Source organism: Apodemus sylvaticus, chromosome 10, assembly GCF_947179515.1.
Source record: "Apodemus sylvaticus chromosome 10, mApoSyl1.1, whole genome shotgun sequence".
Classification (NCBI taxonomy): Eukaryota; Metazoa; Chordata; class Mammalia; order Rodentia; family Muridae; genus Apodemus; species Apodemus sylvaticus.
Window position 1 is genome coordinate 80,347,945 of NC_067481.1, and position 17,728 is coordinate 80,365,672.

The window sequence follows — 17,728 nt, forward strand, 5'->3', positions numbered from 1 at the left end:
AGTGGCAGTAGGGACCCAGGGAGGGAGGAGAATAGATGTACAGTTTCTGTGGATGCTCTTTTTCACGTGTTCTATGCACTTCATTATATGGAAACATCTCATTTGAAGCAATTTGGTTAGCTTAGGCTAGATGCTAACCTAAGGTAGAGCCTCCTTGGGAGGAAATAGGCACAAGATTCATCAGGATGCCTTGAGTCAACTGTCTTTTGTCAAGCCCATGACACTTATTGCCTGTTCTGATTCCTATCCCAGTCCTTGTCTGATTTCCATGACACACATCAAGGGAGCACCTTGGGTTTATTCTTTTCCATCCCTATCTTTCTTAATAAACGGTAAAAAGAATGAGAGAAATGTTGAAGGTGTAGCTCTCAAAACCTAGAAAAGACCAATCTTGCAAAGGCCACTGTTCCCATCAGGCTGAGGACACCAGTGGGCAACAAAATAAACCATGGAGATGATCTCTCTCATGTGGTCCCTGATGCTTCCAGGGGAAAATAGAGTACAGTTGGCAGAGACAGGTTTAGTCCACTTTTCTTGCCCAGAATGTCCTAGCTTAGAGAACAGTTAGTTGGATAGACTGAGAAGCCTGGTTCTGATTCAGCTTTATAAGAGCTTTAAAGCTCTGGCCAGAGCATAAACTACCAAGGCTGTGTAGCATGCTGGCAAGGGCAATTGCTCATCAGGCGGGTGGCTGCTAGTGCAAAGAGCATGTGGATAGCTTTAAAATGGACAAGATCCACTTTGGTCTGTTAGTCAGGAAAATATGCCCAACTATTACGGCCAACTCTCGGCTCATTCCTGTGGTCCCTCCAAGAAGAAAACAAATAGAGCATCTAGAGGAGCCAAATGGTGGCACCTGCTAAGAGGAAGAGGATCAGAAGTCACAAAGCTTAGGTCCCATTCCAAGGCTCACCCTCACTTCTTTGTGTGGCTATAAGCACATTGGTCCTACTGAATCCTCTGTGTCACTATTCTTAGTTGAATGACTATCTCTAAGGCTGAAGATACTTCACAAGAAAAGCTACATCCAAGAGGTTGCTGGTTGTAGTATACATAGAAGGCTGTTGCAATCTCTCAAGTATGGAGCATACTGCTTAGATCCCAAGACTGTGAAACTGAACAGGTAGTACTGCTTGGTAAGCAAGTGGGATGGAGTGACCTCTGTGGTCTCCTGTAGTCCCAACTCTGCTTTTATTTTATACCTTGAGATAACTGGGGACTTGGAATGTTCTGTATAAGAAACCTAGGCTCCAAATTCAGATAACAAAGGAGTCTCTTTATGGCCTCCTGAAATCATGATACTCTTGTTCTGAGATCTTAAATAAATGCTAATGATTTGCCAGGAATGTTGTGTAGGTCAGATCACCATGCTGAAAGCACTGCACACACAGAATAGTCATGGGCACACGGCAGGAGTTGCACTATAAAGTACCTGAAAGCTGTATGCTCCTACTGTAGAAAAACCCTGGGTTCTTCAGGATCTCTGGGTGACTCACTCTGACTGAGAATCACTGAGTAAGTCAAGAGCTCCCTGCATTCTGACTGACACATGAATAGGAATCTCTGAAGCTCAAACCACGGTAAATTCCATCTATGGATTATGCACACATAATTGACCTGCTAAGGTTTGAATAGCTTTTCCTATATATTTCATAACCTTGTATCTTCTTTCCACTTGCTGTTATACAAAAGGACCTTCACCCTATGGCAACTCCAAGAGGACAAACCACCAGACAGAATGCTCTGGTGGTACTCATAGGTCAGATGGAAGTGATATCATCAACGAGCACTTGCCTCCTAGGAGACTCAGTTCATCTTTCCTAGTTTCCAAAGTTCTGTGGACTAGAGGAGGGCCACCCAGAGTGGTACCACTAAACCCTACACATTCTATTAGAAATTCAAGTATAGACAGTGTCTTTAACTAGACCAAGCTATTAGATATTAATGTTCAGACAACACCTACCTCACTCCAGACCAGCATGGTACCGAATATGACCTGTAACCCATCAAAGAAATTGTCCCCTATGATGATCACAGTCGCTCCTCCTGTCGTCCATCCTTCACTCGGGCTGATGGCTTTGATACAGGGAGTAGCTGCTTTTCAACACACATGAAAAAGAGAAGGAGTCTGCTGTTAGAACCAAACTTTAATGATGGGAGACTTGAGAAAAAGAAAAAAAAAATCTTTCATCTTTTCACTAACAGAAAGTCCCTCCAGATCTCAGCATTTCTTAGCCACATCAGGACCAGAATCCTGGGGAGCAACTTTCATTCTTAAAGACATCCTTGTCATTGTTTCTACCGAGATGCATATGGTATTTCACCCGAATCTTTATCAGCCTTGAAAGCTTGGGAAATTTAACACAGAAGGCAAACTGAACAATGCTAGAGATTAGAATGCTGTAGAAGCCTTATAGAATTGCTTCAAAGTTGAATATAGAATATATTTCATGAAGGTGGAGTTGTAACACTCTTAGGTGAACATTCCTGCCCAATGGAAAGCGAACAGGGTGAGCAGGAGGCTGGGGCAGGAAAGATTCTTGCTCCACGCTTTTCTCTCTATAACATTAACATAGCAACAATCCTCACTAAAAATCATTGCAATTATTTTCACGTATATGTCATGGGTCCCATTTTATATATCCAAAGTCACAGGTCACTTGAGGTGAGTTATGCAAATGAATAGCAGTGGCCTGGCTGAACCACAGACTGTCTTCATAACCTGGGCATGGAAACTAAGGGCTGACTTTTTCCAAGTTCTTGTATCTTTCCTCCTTTTATTGCAAATGGCCTTTGGAGATGGGAAATACTTTGCAAAACTTGTCACTGAAAACAGACTGGAGGTGGTTCTCCTAATGAGCATTGAGTACTCTGGACAGAATCACTAGCATACATGGGATGGGAGGATTCTGATTCTGAAACCTCTCTGATGGAACCTGGGTACCACAAAGGATCTCTTTAACCCAGCACCATGCTGGTGCGCCGATGGTGATTGCTACCACAGACAGCACCTCAGCAAGACTAGAAAGCACGTGAGATATTGTGCAAGAAGAGAGGGGAGACCATCCTCTTTAATGAACATTAAGTATTCAAGGCGGACTTCCCAAATGCTGACGCCAAGCAGAAGAGCAGTTAATTCTAAATGTGAGTGGGAAGTGCTGGGAAAATAATAATAATTAGTATTGGACTTTGTCAAATTTGGCAGAGTCTCCTGTTTTAACTTCTGCAATAAGCAAGGAAAACATTAAGATAATCCCAGTGGGACCAGTGTTCACGTGCCACCACACAAACAAGTGGGACAGCCTTGGTCCTCATTCAAATTCATCCTCAAAACCTTGCACAGAGAAGTCTGAAAACATCCAAACCAAACATTTGGTGTTGGCTGAACTCACAGGAACGCATCTGCAGCTGAAATGGGGCAGCTCCGGTATTTACTTTCCTGCATTTTAGCCCCAAACAAAGCAATTAATCAAGAACATATAAAGGATCTATGACTAGACTATATTCTTGTCCAGTTTTTGCTACATGGGATGGTGGTGGGGATCGGTGTCTCAAGGGCACAGAACTTTTTCTTACACAAAAGCTTTCTCAAAAACTAAAAAATTATACACAGTTAAGGGCTTCCGAGGCAATGACATAATACAATGTAGGATTTCAAGTTGTTTATAAGACTGATAAGCTACATTTAACAACTATGAAACATTCATAATATACAACCATTTTGAAAACATTTTGTTAATAACACCCAATTTTTTAAAATTGACTTATAACTCAATATACTTAGGTGCTAAGATGTTGCTCTCTGGATGCCTTGGGAAAATATTTGGTATTGGCTTAGATGAACCAGCTGTTAGAACCCCATCTAGTTGAAAACCATGGATTCCCGTGGTTTTATTAAATGCTGGGTCCGTGTTTGCCCATGCAGAATGCAAAATGATCTTCATGCTAGCATCAACTAACCTTGGGGTTTCTGTTTTTATTTTATATGTTTGTGATACAGAATAAGTGTTCAGACAATCAATGTCACTTTCAAACTTCTCACCATAGCATAAAAGGACATGGAAGAGCATATGGGAGCATACAAGAGAAATCTATGAGAGAAGTTGGACAATCATATGGTCAAGACCTGATGTCTTTATACCTGACACCTATCCTTGTTTATCTACATATTATTTATAAAGTACAAAGATTTTGTATGTGGGTGTTTGTGGGGGAAAGGAGTCTGGGTGTATGTGGATGTGGGGGCTTTGGAGGGAAGGAATTAGGAGAGTCTGGCGTATATGGGGGGTATATACACACACTTGGAAAAACTTGAACTGAAGGAATGTGGCCATGCTTTCAAATACTTGGAATAGCTGTTCAGAAGTCAGAGGAAAGAACATTGAGCCCTAATAGTAAGTTGATACTATCGTTCTGGATTTCAGAGAGGAAATCTTGAGAGTTAACAACAATGTGAACTAATAAAAACAGGTTCCACATTATTTGAAAAATTGTATCTAGTGAACCTGTATGTGCATGAGTGTGTGTGTGTGTGTGTGTGTGTGTGTGTGTGTGTGTGTGTGTAATTCTAGGTTACTTCTAGACCTTTGTCTAGACCTTCTAGACCTTTGTCTAGAAGACAGTATACACATCAGTTGTCCACAGTAGGTTCTTATGAAAAGGGAACATGACCAGATGGGAAGAAGGCTACTAATTTTTACTCTATTAACATTTATATGGCTTGAGGTTTTTCCACTGAACTTATATTATGGTAATATATGAGTAAAGAATTCAGTGAAGGAGAACACATGATGACATTTGTAGTTTTTAGAGCAAATCAATACTAAAAAGAACCCAGCCAAGCACCTAACATCAGCTGGGCTGCCCAGAGATGCTGGGTCTCTCCTCCATCCCGTTGGTAAGTTGTCTAAGGATGGTGGCCCAACCCCCGAGCAGCTATGGCCTCACTTGCCTTAACAGAAACTACTCAGAGGCAGAGAAAGAGCTCATTACTCTAGCACTCACCCTAGTGGGATTCAGCAGAATGAGCAAGTGGGGAGATTTACACAAGTTCAATAACAGGCGGTGATAATGGATAGCATTCTTTCTCCAAAAAAAAAAAAAATTATGAAATGGGACATGAAGGGGCAGATTTGAAAGCAGGACTACTCTTTAAAACAAACAAACAAACAAACAAACAAAAAATACACATAGAAAAAAATTCATGGTTTAATTAATGAAAGCCTCCTTCCCAGCCTCCCATTTTTATACTCTGTCCACAAGGGCAACAGACCCATTTTTGGTTCTAAATTTCATTAAAAATAAAAGTTTTCTCCCTTCTTTTCTTTAATGCCTCTCCTACTCCTCACCAGCCACCAAAGTCGAGATTTTCCTTCCTTCAAACTGTGACAATAACATGATTACCCCACCAGTTTAGCATAATGGTTCTGAAATGCTTCTGGCACATTGCAGAATTAAAGTGGGAATTATTAGGTAGCGCCTCTTTGTTATAATGATCACTCCACAAATAAAAGCTCTTCTCCCAAAGGTACTGCAAGGCACAAAATGCTAATTCTGAAGATTATGTGTGCGCTTTTATTAAATATTACTATGCCCTGCCTGTTTGAGGGCCTCTCTGCTCTGATTGTTTTATGAGGACCATGTTAATGTCATTCCGTCTTGCTAGCAGCAGGCACACATTTTAGCGTTTGTATGAGAGTTGATCAAAGGCCACGTGCTGGGGGAATTGCTGAGAAAACACGGACAAGCGATAAAAATCTAACAGATTAATTGGTTTAAATTTCATTTCGGGGTGTTGAACTTTGGCTCAGGACTTTAATACTACACCGTGAGTCAGGGCCTAATTACCAGATTTCCAATTTGCTTTTGAACAATAGCTGCTGTGAGAAGAAAAAGAAAAGGAAGAATTAAAAAAAAAAAGAATAGGAAAGAGAGAGATCATTTAGCTTTCAGCACATAACGTGTGTGCAGACAATTGCACTGGGGACATTTCTGATCACCTCTTCCACCTCAGACCATGTGTATTCTCTTCAAATCACCTCAGAAGGCAGATGATATCACAGATGCCCTCAGCAGTTTAAAACTGTCTTGACTAACAGAATCAATGCTACATGATGCTAGTGCCTGCCTGCTTGCAACCAGGAGCCCTGAGCTCTTGATCAGCAAGGTGAATTTACAAGCTCAGCCTCCAATAGAAATGACCTATTTCATTGACAGAAAGCCAGGGTCTGGAGAGCCGTGTTTACCTCAGGGTTTATGGGTGGCCTTGGGAATAAGGGTTAATTGAGCTCAGAGGTGCCTGCCCATTGAGATGAATTAGTGGTGTGTGTGCTGATCAGCGGGGTCCTGGGGCTGCTCTTGTTTTCGCCTCTGAGATCTCTTTGTGCTCTGACCTATGTCTCACTCATTAGGGCAGCCGTAAAGATGACCCAGGTTCAAGGTCTATCAGACCTAGTTTCCAAAATGAGTGTTTGGCCACCATTGTTGCCCCCATGCAGAAGCCTGAGTAGAGATGTGTTGGCTCTGCTGCCTCCATCTTTGTAGACCATGGGCAACAGTCCTTGTATCCACTGGCAAAATTTACAAATTTAAGAAGTTTCAAATCATAGACTATGTCTCCTGATGGTATTCCCTGCGAACTGTGAAGTGGGTACAAGGTTGCTCTCTGGTTCCGTTGTGTCCGTATATGAGACATATCAGACTCTTTTTTTTCTAACATTCCACCAACAAGCCCTCTAGGAACAAGCAATTCTAAAAAGCAGGTACCTAAGGCTCCCAAAGGAGGTGGGTGGCAGGAACAGCACCAGCTTTTATTGGTATCTTAGTGAAGACAGATAACTCATCTGACATCGATTCTATCATTCCAAATTTACCATTTAGTACAGTCATGAGACCTCACAGATTTGACACAAAATTCACAGGAAGTACTGACCTGTATCAGGTATACTGTGCACTTGTTTCTGCCTCAATCATTCACTATTATTATTATCCTTGGCCTCCTGTTATTTGGAGTTCGTTTCTGTAGTACAGTGCCCTGAATGTTCATCATTCAGAGTTGGTCTATGCTTATCATATAACGTTTGGCTTGAGTTGTACTATAAAACCTTGCTAAGTGTTTTAGTCTAGCTACTTGCTAATGTGTTAGCTGAATGGACTGAATAGGCAGACTTGATACTGGAACATCCCAGAGTGAAGAAAGTTGTCATTGCTTGTTTTCGCTCTTAAAGGCATTTGTCTGAAAGGAATGTTCACTGGGAAACGTATCAGAACTGTTTCATATGAAATATCTTTACTGTTAATGTTCTAGTGGTTGATGCTTGGCAGAAAATGCAAGACCTGTAAGCTAGACACCTTTAATTTCATTTTTAACATTTTTTGTCTGTCTGTCTGTTTATGGGGGCATACACATGCCAGGGTATATATGTAGAAGGCAGAGTGGCCACAGGGGGCTCAGCCTGATAGGACATGAGGGGCCCTGTCCTTTCCTTCTCCCGGGTGGGTTGCTCAGAATCACCTTGGGTTTGTATGTCCTGGCAGCAAACACCTTTACCTGATGGCTTACCTTGCAGGCTGACCTGAGCTCCTTCCAATGACACCTTGGTCTGATCATAAAAACTGTCTCCTGTTTATCTGCTGGGTTTTAGTGATGCTGTGTTTGGGAGTAACCCCATTCCAGGACGAGCCCCATTTTAACCCAGTGAGCAGTCTCAACTATCTGCCCTGCTACTTCTTTGAGTGAGATGATTATTTTCCCCAACTCTTCCTTTGTTTCCAGATGAGCAGTTAAAAGACAGGAAAGGGGGACAGAAAGAGGGTTTGGCACTAATTGCGAGACTAGCCCTCTCCATCTTCACCGTGCACAGGGTCTGTTACTGGGCCAACTCTCCTCCAACAGTGTGCCTGAGAAGCTAGTAGCTGCTGTAACACTCCATCAGACATCTACCACCCATGGGAGAGAAGTCCCATGTGCAGAATGCAAGCCCTACTACAGGTACCCCCCCCCCCCAGTTCACAAGAAACAAATTCTATTAGGAAGTGACCAGGTGTGACAGCCCTGTCACGGAAGCTACAGCAGTAACACATGCTGCTCTGAGGAGCTACCCGAGGCTGGTTCTGCTTTTCTTTGCAATCCTCTGCAATTGCACTGTGTAGTTGAATATTGTTTATCACTTATTAGAGTGTGTTTCATTTTGCTATTGATCTGCATTTATTGCTTTGTCTAGCAAAATATCTAGATGTTGCTTGGAAAGAATGACAGTATACAAGAATCTCTCTCTCTCTCTCTCTCTCTCTCTCTCTCTGTGTGTGTGTGTGTGTGTGTGTGTGTGGTGTTTGTCACTTTAAAGGGAAATGTAAGCCATGATATAGAGGTTTCTCAATACCAGACGCAATTAAACCTATTAAATATTCCATGAGGAAATCGAGACTTTCAAGCGCTTTGCATCCTTTATCCCAAAGTGACTTCATCTGGCAGAAAAACCCTTTGCTCTGACAGCATTAATGGCTCTGAAAAAAAGGAGGAAAGGAAAAACCTCCCAGTCACTAGATGGAAACATTGCTCCAAAGACTGTTCTATAAAGGCAGGAAACGGTTATCCTTCAATTGGCCCAAGTGATGCCACCTGCCAATCACAGACCCGGCCTACCACCTATCCACTTCCTACTTAATTTTCTGCTTTCTTATTTCTTTTGAAGTCCCAAGTGCCACAATAGGTACAGCAGTCCTGAGCAAGAGAATTAAGTGTGGTCACAACTGTATTCTCGAACATTCCAGCCCAACTGCTTCTGAATGTCTGAGTCTGTCTCTGTGAGAACCAGAACTCTGTTCACTTTTGCTCTTCGGGGCTGTTTAACAATTTAGCTGTGGGAGAAAAAAATCTTGACATTTTGATGTGCCTATAACTTCTAAATTGCACTTGAAAGATTGTTGAAGGCTTTTGGATTTAATGACAGGCAACATAGCATTGTTTCATAATATACAAAAATTGTTTGTTAAATACAAGCAGAAGCTCAGAATTTTGTGACTCGAGGAGTGCTGAATACATTCCATTCCAACTTGCACTGTACGTGAGACTGGGAATTAAAATGCACAAAATTCTAATTCTGAACAGTGAAAGGCAAATGTCGCCACCAGCTTTCTCTCTCCTCCTCTTGTTCTGTGATTGTCAGCCACTCCATTGCTAAGTAATATGGGGAAATAGTCATGGAGGGTAGGCAAACCCTCAGGATGAATTATTCATGGACCCAATTGTGCTATTTGTCGCAGCAGTAGTGAAACTGCTTGCCTCTGATGACACAATGAGTAAATAATTCTTTTTTTTTTTTTCAACGAGGGAAACTTTTCTGCATAAAGTGATTTTTACCCTCTTCTCCTAATTAACCTGCTGGATGAACAGGAAGGAGAACCAGGAAGGCCAAGGAGTGGAAATCATCCCCACAAAAGAACACCCAATATTAAGAAAAGGGGAAACCATGTTCAGCTTGAACAACAACAATAAAATCATGTAACTACTTCTTCAAGGAATACACTAGCCTTTATTCACAAGCAATCTTCCTAGGCCAGGAAAATCATAAAGTCAAATATGAACATGTCCAGTGGAAAATCTGTGACATTCATCTTGGCTGGAGCTGTGTTTTTAGCGGGACTTGAGTGTGTTGGGGGGATTATCCAGATGGTCATACAGAGACTGGCCTGATAGGATTAAACCTTTATGCTGAACTCCCCTCCATCTGTTCACCAAGCCTTGCCTTTCCTCTGCTGAATATGAATTTTTAGCTCTCTTGTGTCTGGGAGCAGGACTCAGGGTTCAGGGAAAGGAGAGATGTGTGCACGTGATTTGATGTTACATGAGTCTGGCTTGGTTCACATTTAAAAAAAAATGTGCTAAAAAGTTTAAAAGCATTTCAAACCTACTCTGTGTCTTTTTGTCCCAAGGTTTCTTCTCCTTACTGAATTTGAGGGTTTATTTAATGTACTGTCAGCCTAGATATGGATGGTAACATTTACAAGAAAAAAGCAGAACAGGGAGATAAGTGTGGTAACCTTGCAACAAATATAAGATCTATACAGATAATGTACGTTTCTGAATGGGTAACTCAGGCAGAAGACAGTCACCTGGGCTTTGTTCCCCCACCCCCACCCCCACCCCAAGAAGGTTAGTATTAGTCATTTTAAAACCAATTAGCTGCAACTATTCTCACTGTCATTTCCATTTCCATTGTATGTTTCTCAGAAAACTTTTGTTGTTGTTGGGATAAGGCCTGGGGGAGGCTGTAGTTTATAGATCCGTCTTGAAGAAACCAAGCTGAACTCGGTTGGTGCTCTCTGCGTATACCCTCAGAAACTTCCAACTGGCCAGGTCGGATTATGGGAGAGTTCAGGGTAGCAGCCAGGCGACCACCAAGAGGTAATCCCTGGAGTGGGTGAGTGCCTCAGTGACCTAGAGGAGAGGGGCGATGACAAACTTCCCAGCTAAACCTGGTATGAATATATGGCTATGTTGCATGAATGAAGGATCTTTTTTTTTATTCGATATAATTTATTTACATTTCAAATGATTTCCTCTTTTCTAGCCCCCCACTCCCCAAAAGTCCCGTAAGCCCCCTTCTCTTCCCCTGTCCTCCCACCCACCCCTTCCCACTTCCCCGTTCTGGTTTTGCCGATTACTGCTTCACTGAGTCTTTCCAGAACAGGGGGCCACTCCTCCTTTCTTCTTGTACCTCATTTGATGTGTGGATTATGTTTTGGGTATTCCAGTTTTCCAGGTTAATATCCACTTATTAGTGAGTGCATACCATGATTCACCTTTTGAGTCTGGGTTACTTCACTTAGTATGATGTTCTCTAGCTCCATCCATTTGCCTAAGAATTTCATGAATTCATTGTTTCTAATGGCTGAATAGTACTCCATTGTGTAGATATACCACATTTTTTGCATTCACTCTTCTGTTGAGGGATACCTGGGTTCTTTCCAGCATCTGGCAATTATAAATAGGGCTGCTATGAACATAGTAGAACATGTATCCTTATTACATGGTGGGTAATGTACATCCTCTGGGTATATGCCCAGGAGTGGTATAGCAGGATCTTCTGGAAGTGAGGTGCCCAGTTTTCGGAGGAACCGCCAGACTGATTTCCAGAGTGGTTGTACCAATTTGCAACCCCACCAGCAGTGGAGGAGTGTTCCTCTTTCTCCACACCCTCTCCAACACCTGCTGTCTCCTGAATTTTTAATCTTAGCCAATGAATGAAGGATCTTTTAGAGCCTTGCTCATCGGTGTTTACAGACACATGGGTCAGTAGATGTGTTTGTATGTTTGTGAAGAGAACTGGGAGAGAGGAAGGAGAGGCTCCAGAGCATTCTAGCACCTATCTGAGGACATCCCATCCGCTCTTTCACCGTGGCTCCACGCCGTGCAGTGGGTGGACACAGCAGGCCATCAAGTAAGTTAGCCTTTCCAGATATGGGCATAGCTGTTGGGTCTAAATAGTTGCCTTCACTGAACAGCTTAGATGGCAGAGCACAGTAAAACTTCCTATACAGACTTTAGTATGTTGCTAGGATATGTGGGTAGATGCCTCATAAAACACTCTTTGATTCCTTCAAGTTACAAAAATTTTAGCCAGGTGATAATGGTGGTCCCCATTCTGGAAGTAGATGGCTCAAAGCTGTGGTTCTCCCCACCACCATTACCATAACCATAGCCACACACACACACACACACACACACACAAATCTACTCTCATGACATGGGCATGTGTGCATGCATAGACTCATAGTTTATCCCTCATATTTTATCATCAATGAGGCTAATTAACTGTAATTCAATCCCATTATTTAACCTGTTTGGCCCAGTTGCAGAAACACTATCCACAAATAACTTATTTAGTGTTTAATTACTATGGAAATTTCTTTACTTACTCATATTACTTATATTACCAGAAGTAAGGAGCTACTACACAGCACACTGGAAAACTTCATCTTCACAAGGTTCTATTGGATAGCACAGATCTAGGGACTACGTTTAGATAATTGAGCCTATAACGGTTAGTCGTAACTGCCAGTTATGAGGTACCCTACATATTCCAGGAGATCTGCTAGGCGTGATACCTTCAAATCCTGCCAAAAAGAACTACAAAGTAGTAGGCAGGGAGTTAATTCAACAGGAAAAGAACACTGTTGAAACAGATATAACTGCTGACCTTTGAGTATATGAGCCCTGCACTGGCAGCTCTTTAGTTTATAAAAAAGAATTTGCATCCAGATTTTTCTATATAGTCTTATTTCTGTCAGCAACAAAACTCTAACTAAATTCTAACTAAAGTTGGTATAGGAAGTAATGAGATTCACTGGGGCATTTGCAAGTGCACATGCCATTTTAATCTGTTCCTATTTGTGATCCTCACCTACCACCCCTTTAATCTACCATGTCACCCTCTTGCTAATTCGAAATAGTATGCAAACCACAGCCCAAGGCGAGGTAGGACTCAAGGCTCAATTCCTACCCATAACCCACCAGTGCACACAGCATAAGACTCCTCCCCAAGTCAGCAATGAATTCTCAGCAGTTTATCTCTGCGGTGACTGATGCTGCCACTGACTCGGCAAACAATAAGTGGAAAGCCTGTCATGACCATTCTGCTCCTGCGTCCGCACACGTGTCCGTCACATTGCTCCTAGAGCCCGTGGGTGCGCCTGAGTTTGTCTTCTGTTGTACACATACGGCTTTTGTATAAGCAGTTGGGCAGAAGTGCCCTGAAGGATTTCTACTGTCATCATGCCAGAGAGCATAGATAGTGACTTTTTATGCCCGTGCTTTGTACTTGAGCTACATTTCAACCTTGCCCAACTTTTAATCACTGATGTGCCATGGTTTTCGCTTTTGCAAGTAACTCTCCCTGTTTGTATTTCTCTCCACAGGTACAGCTGCTGTGGCGAATGAGAGTTGGAGTGAACTTTCATGACTGGGGAGCCTTATCATGCCGAACCAGTTTCCTCTCCTCCCTAACATGGCCAGTGGTGCTGCAAGCCAGCATTTGTTACAGCACAGATGTTTCCGTGGTGATGATCTGTGACGTCACAAGGACAGAAATGCGAATCATCAAACTTATCTGCACATGACGAGCAAAGAGGAGTGGGAATTCCATCTCTGTGTAAGCTTTATGAGGCACTGATTCAACTTCCTGCAGGACTATTCAGAATCTGAACTATCCTGCCAGAACAGTGAGAAGAACAAAAAAAAAAAAAAAAGCCTAGATATTTCTCTTTTCCAATTCGTTTCTACAGCAGGACAATTGTGTTCGAAGTCTGTTTACTCCCAAAAGACAAATTCATGGATGCCAGGTTTCAGCCTTTTGAAAATGGCTGACTTCTGCTATCCTATCTACCCTAGAGGTAACTCTGGGCTCAGATACAGGGATCCTCAGCCCCTGGGTGAGCCCCTCTAGGTGCAAATCCTAACTCCTAGCTTCTAACTCCTAACTCCTAGCTTCTACCACTTTAATTGGGGATAATAATTACTTTTAAGAGCCCCCTTCACGAGGGCTGTGGTGAATTTAAATGAGCTAATTGATGTTCAGAGTAAGAGGGGAATAAATTCAAAATAGGGATAAGAATGATGAAGAAGAAAGCAAACGATTCCTCTCAGAAAAGATGGAGGCATGCAGAAATGCAAATGCAGGTGAAAAGGTCCTGGCGTTTCTTCCTCTGCAAAGTTTCCACTAGCTTCCATGCAGTTCCGTACTGAAAAGATGTAGCTTCTGCATGAAGCTGGTGGTTTCTAGCATAGTCTAGAAAACTCAAACTGGTCTCAAACTCTTCTGTCTTTGACATTCAGGAGTCATTCCTGTCTTCCCCTGGTTCTTCTTGAACTTAACCTTAATGTCTGTGCATAGACACACATAATTGTGTGTGTGTGTGTGTGTGTGTGTGTGTGTGTGTGTATGTATGCGCGCGTGCGCATGTGTGCAGAGAATCAGCCTAACCAGCCAACACATCTCATGCAGACAGGAACTCCACCCATTGGCACAGTGATGGATGGATGACTGGACTTGACATTTAATGCCTGATGATTTGAACACTGGTTAGAGCCGGAAGGGCTTGGCCATTCGTATTAACTTTGAGTGGTGGGCAAGCTCATGTAGATTTTTCTACTCTATAGATGAGGAGGTTGCAGCTCTGAGATGTTCAAACTTGAGATTTTCAAAGTCTATTTTGATTGATGAAGCCCAGCCTCCCTTCAGTTTTGTTGCTTATCTGAAATATTTGTCCTGTTTGGCTAAAGTGGTTACTTTGATCCTATCAATACAGCCAAAGTTCCACAAAATACCAGTTGTGTAATTCCTTGTCCCCAGTATAGAGGGTGGATACTTATTAACTTTACAGTGTGTTACTATTCGCTTTCCAAGTAAAGTTATTTCTCCCCTAAGACACAGACCCACATATGAACTATAGTAAAATCTCTCTATTTCCTTCTTCTATTTCCAAGTTCAGAAAAATGGCATCCTTGCATAACATTACAGGCGCCAATTTAAACACAGTAACATTAAAAATGCTGTCAACCTTCCAGGCATAGAAACATCTCTATTGTTGAAAGTTACAAGGGCCACTAAACACACCCTAAATTTGGACATCTATTCTAAGTGATACCAGCACTCTGAGGAATTTACACAGCATAGAGCAATGTCCCTCCACTTTCATTTGAAACCTGAACATTGTGTATTTTAATGATCTTCATTAGAGACTTTTTTATATATGAAGAAAATTATGAAATATTAACAAATAAATTAATCTTACACAATAACCTTAAAGATATTTTGCATTTTTACTAACTTTTTTCCACCAATAAGGATTGAGTTCACAGACTAACCAAACCAAAAGGACATTGCCAAAGTTAAAAGGTAGACAAATTTGAGGTCTGAGTGTATAGATTTGCTGCATACGATAGCTCCTCAAAAAACACTGTTGGTTTAATGACTTGGGCACAGCAGGGTTTACCAATGAAGGACTGTAAGGAAGAGGAATGAGGAAATAGGAAAGGGAGGAAAGAAATTTTTCATTTACACTCATGCTCATCTTCATGGCCTTCTAAACAACGGGCAAACAATGTTGCTATCCACTCATGTTTTACAAAGGCAGATACCATGGCATTTTTATTACTTTGCACTACAGTCAATAGAAGAGCCTGGTATGATGACTTTTCAGATTTGAACCCCTCCCTGTCCCTGTCTCTGTCCCCCAAGCCATTCTGGACTAGAACAACAGATAAAGGATATGGTTTTAAACAGCTAGGATCTTGCTGCTCAAAACCCTCAAATAAGCCAGCCACAGAGGAGCATGTGTTCATGTATAAAATATTGGTCAACTGCACAGATTGGGATAAGAAACTATTAGTAGCAGAGTTCTGCTTTCATGTTTAGTGATCAGATATGTGTTAGGTGGATGTACACCTATCTGTGCGCCCCATGGTCCAGAAACACTTCGGTGTTTCATTTTCCCTTCCTGCCCTGGTGCCTGTCTGCTCTGCTTCCCACCCACATCAGGGCTTCTGCTATGACTGGCCTGCACATATGTTACAGAAGGATCTTAAAAGCTGTGTTGCTTTCCTGCCAACTTGCATGTGGCAGGCTGGCAGGGAAGCTACACAGCCCTACAATCCTCAGACTGCCTTCCCCTTCCCCACACACAAGGTTGCTAAAATCCTGAATCCTGTGGATAGCATCATATTCATCTGATAAGGGTGATGATCACCCAATTTCTATAAAGTTTCATTTCTGCCCACTGAGTATTTCAGGTTGCAATACTGGCCCAGGGAGCTGGAGATGACCGGCCTGATAGCGAGATGTGATACCAGGAGTTTTTATCTTAACCCAGAAAAGCGCCTTCCCATGTATCACCGCTCAAGCCAAGTAACTCACCCTTGGGATTGAGCAATAGGCCTGGCTTTTCAGTTTACCTCTGAGTAATGTCGTCAATTTGTTTCAACTGGAGCAAGTTTTACATTACGGGCTCAAATAGCAAGAGCCTCCCTCTACTTCTGAAGTTCACTGGGCAGAGGGAGCAGCTCTGACTTGACAATGGGAAGGAAGAGTAGCCGTGACCCCCGTGTTAGCAACTTGGAAGTTTAAAGGGTGCAGAAATGAAATTGACTCTTCATTGAGCCACACCCAAACCCTTAACAGTTGGCCTCAGTTTCCTTTATTTTTAAGTGGACCCTATAGCTAACTGCACTGCCCTCCCCTGGCTGTTATGAGCATTAAAAAAAATTTTTTTTTTTCAAAACACTCATCACTGGACCAAATGCACCAACAGCAAATTCCTCATCCCTGGGGACGCAGGCCTGAATCTGTAGTGTGCAATCTATTGGACCATTAGCTGCAGCATTCATCACAAGCTGGGAAAGGAAACAATGGACTTCTTTGTCCAACCAAAAAATGAGAAACTAATACATGTAAAATTTTAAGTTTACTTCTCAGAAGCAATTCTTAGACCTAGGCCACCTTCCCCCCTCTAATGTCTAATAATGGTCTATCCTAATGTAACAGTCAAATCACATACTGACTTTTTTTTTTCCTCTTTACTTCATTAACTGCTGCTCTTTCAAAAATGTGAAGCTGCCCTGACTCCTCAAACTTGGCTGGGTCCTTTGCCTTAGGCCTTCTTAGCAATCTGTATTTCTCTTTCACTGCCCGTATCAACATTGCCAATTTAAATCACCCACATTAGCATTCTTTCCTGTATATGCATTGGCATGTACACACAACTCTGTGCCTCGTCATGTTAATACCCGCCCCTTCTTTGCTCGCCTCTGCCCCTCTCTTATCTAATATAGTAGGCAGACGGCCAGTAAATATTTGTTGACCAGATAAACGACCGAATAAAAAGCAAATGAGCCCTCATTGATGGGCTTCCGCTGTGAAAGAACTGAAGTAGGTGGATTAAAAGTTGAGGATTCTTCCAGCCTGCGCTAACAAACGGCTGCTTACAAAGTCAAGCAGTTCACGCCTGTGATTGTGGCATCTAGGAGGTGGGAGCGGGAAGAACAGGGTGTTCAAGGCCAGCTTTGGCTACACAGCCCGGCGAGACCCAGTCTCCAAAGAACAAAAACCAAACAAAGCGAACAATTGCCACTGTACCCACAATGTGCTTCCTCCATGGATAGGAGGCCACGTGGAGTCCTGTTTCCTGGGCTGAGCTGGTCTCCATTCCGGCAGCTGGTACCCTATTCTCTTGGGAGTTAAAATTAGTATCAGTAACCCACTCTCCGCCATACCCCCCACCCACCCCCACACACACCATCCTATCCTCGCCCATGAAGAAGACTCTAATCATGCAAGGACCCAGGTGGGGCTTGCGGACAGATGTTAAAGTTAGAAGGGAAGGTAGCAGCCACCGGCTTCCGGAGGCACCAGGACTTCCTGCCTTTAAGCCTTGCTGGTCTCTGCCCTGTCTTCCCTACCCTTCCCCCATGCATCAGCCTCAACAGAGTTGCTGTTCTCTCCCTGTCATTTGAACTCAAATCCTATCTCGGAAATTGATGGGTGACGCTGCCCTTGACAACACAGTGTCAGCTTAACTCAGTGTCCAGCTGGTTCTGTGCACATTATCATAATGCGCTGCCTGGGCAGACCCTACCGGATGCTCGTCCTTGACGCAGTCCCGTCTGCCTTCCGACGTACAGATATTGCATGTTTAAAAATAAAAATAGAGCCTATAGCTTAGGAGAGGTTTT

The 17,728-nt window shown here is 42.7% G+C and overlaps 1 protein-coding gene across 8 annotated transcripts in view; it reads right to left on the minus strand.

Moving 5' to 3' along the window:
- The window catches only part of Ebf1 (EBF transcription factor 1), a 388,236-nt gene that overhangs the window by 97,375 nt on the left and 273,133 nt on the right, over window positions 1–17,728 (minus strand). For 5 of the 8 annotated variants that reach the window (XM_052196587.1, XM_052196585.1, XM_052196592.1 and 2 more), the window contains one exon: window positions 1,964–2,097. In XM_052196587.1, coding sequence (XP_052052547.1) covers window positions 1,964–2,097 — 134 coding nt within the window. The remainder of the gene's footprint in view (window positions 1–1,963; window positions 2,098–17,728) is intronic. The other 3 variants (XM_052196588.1, XM_052196586.1, XM_052196590.1) reach the window with 1 other exon arrangement.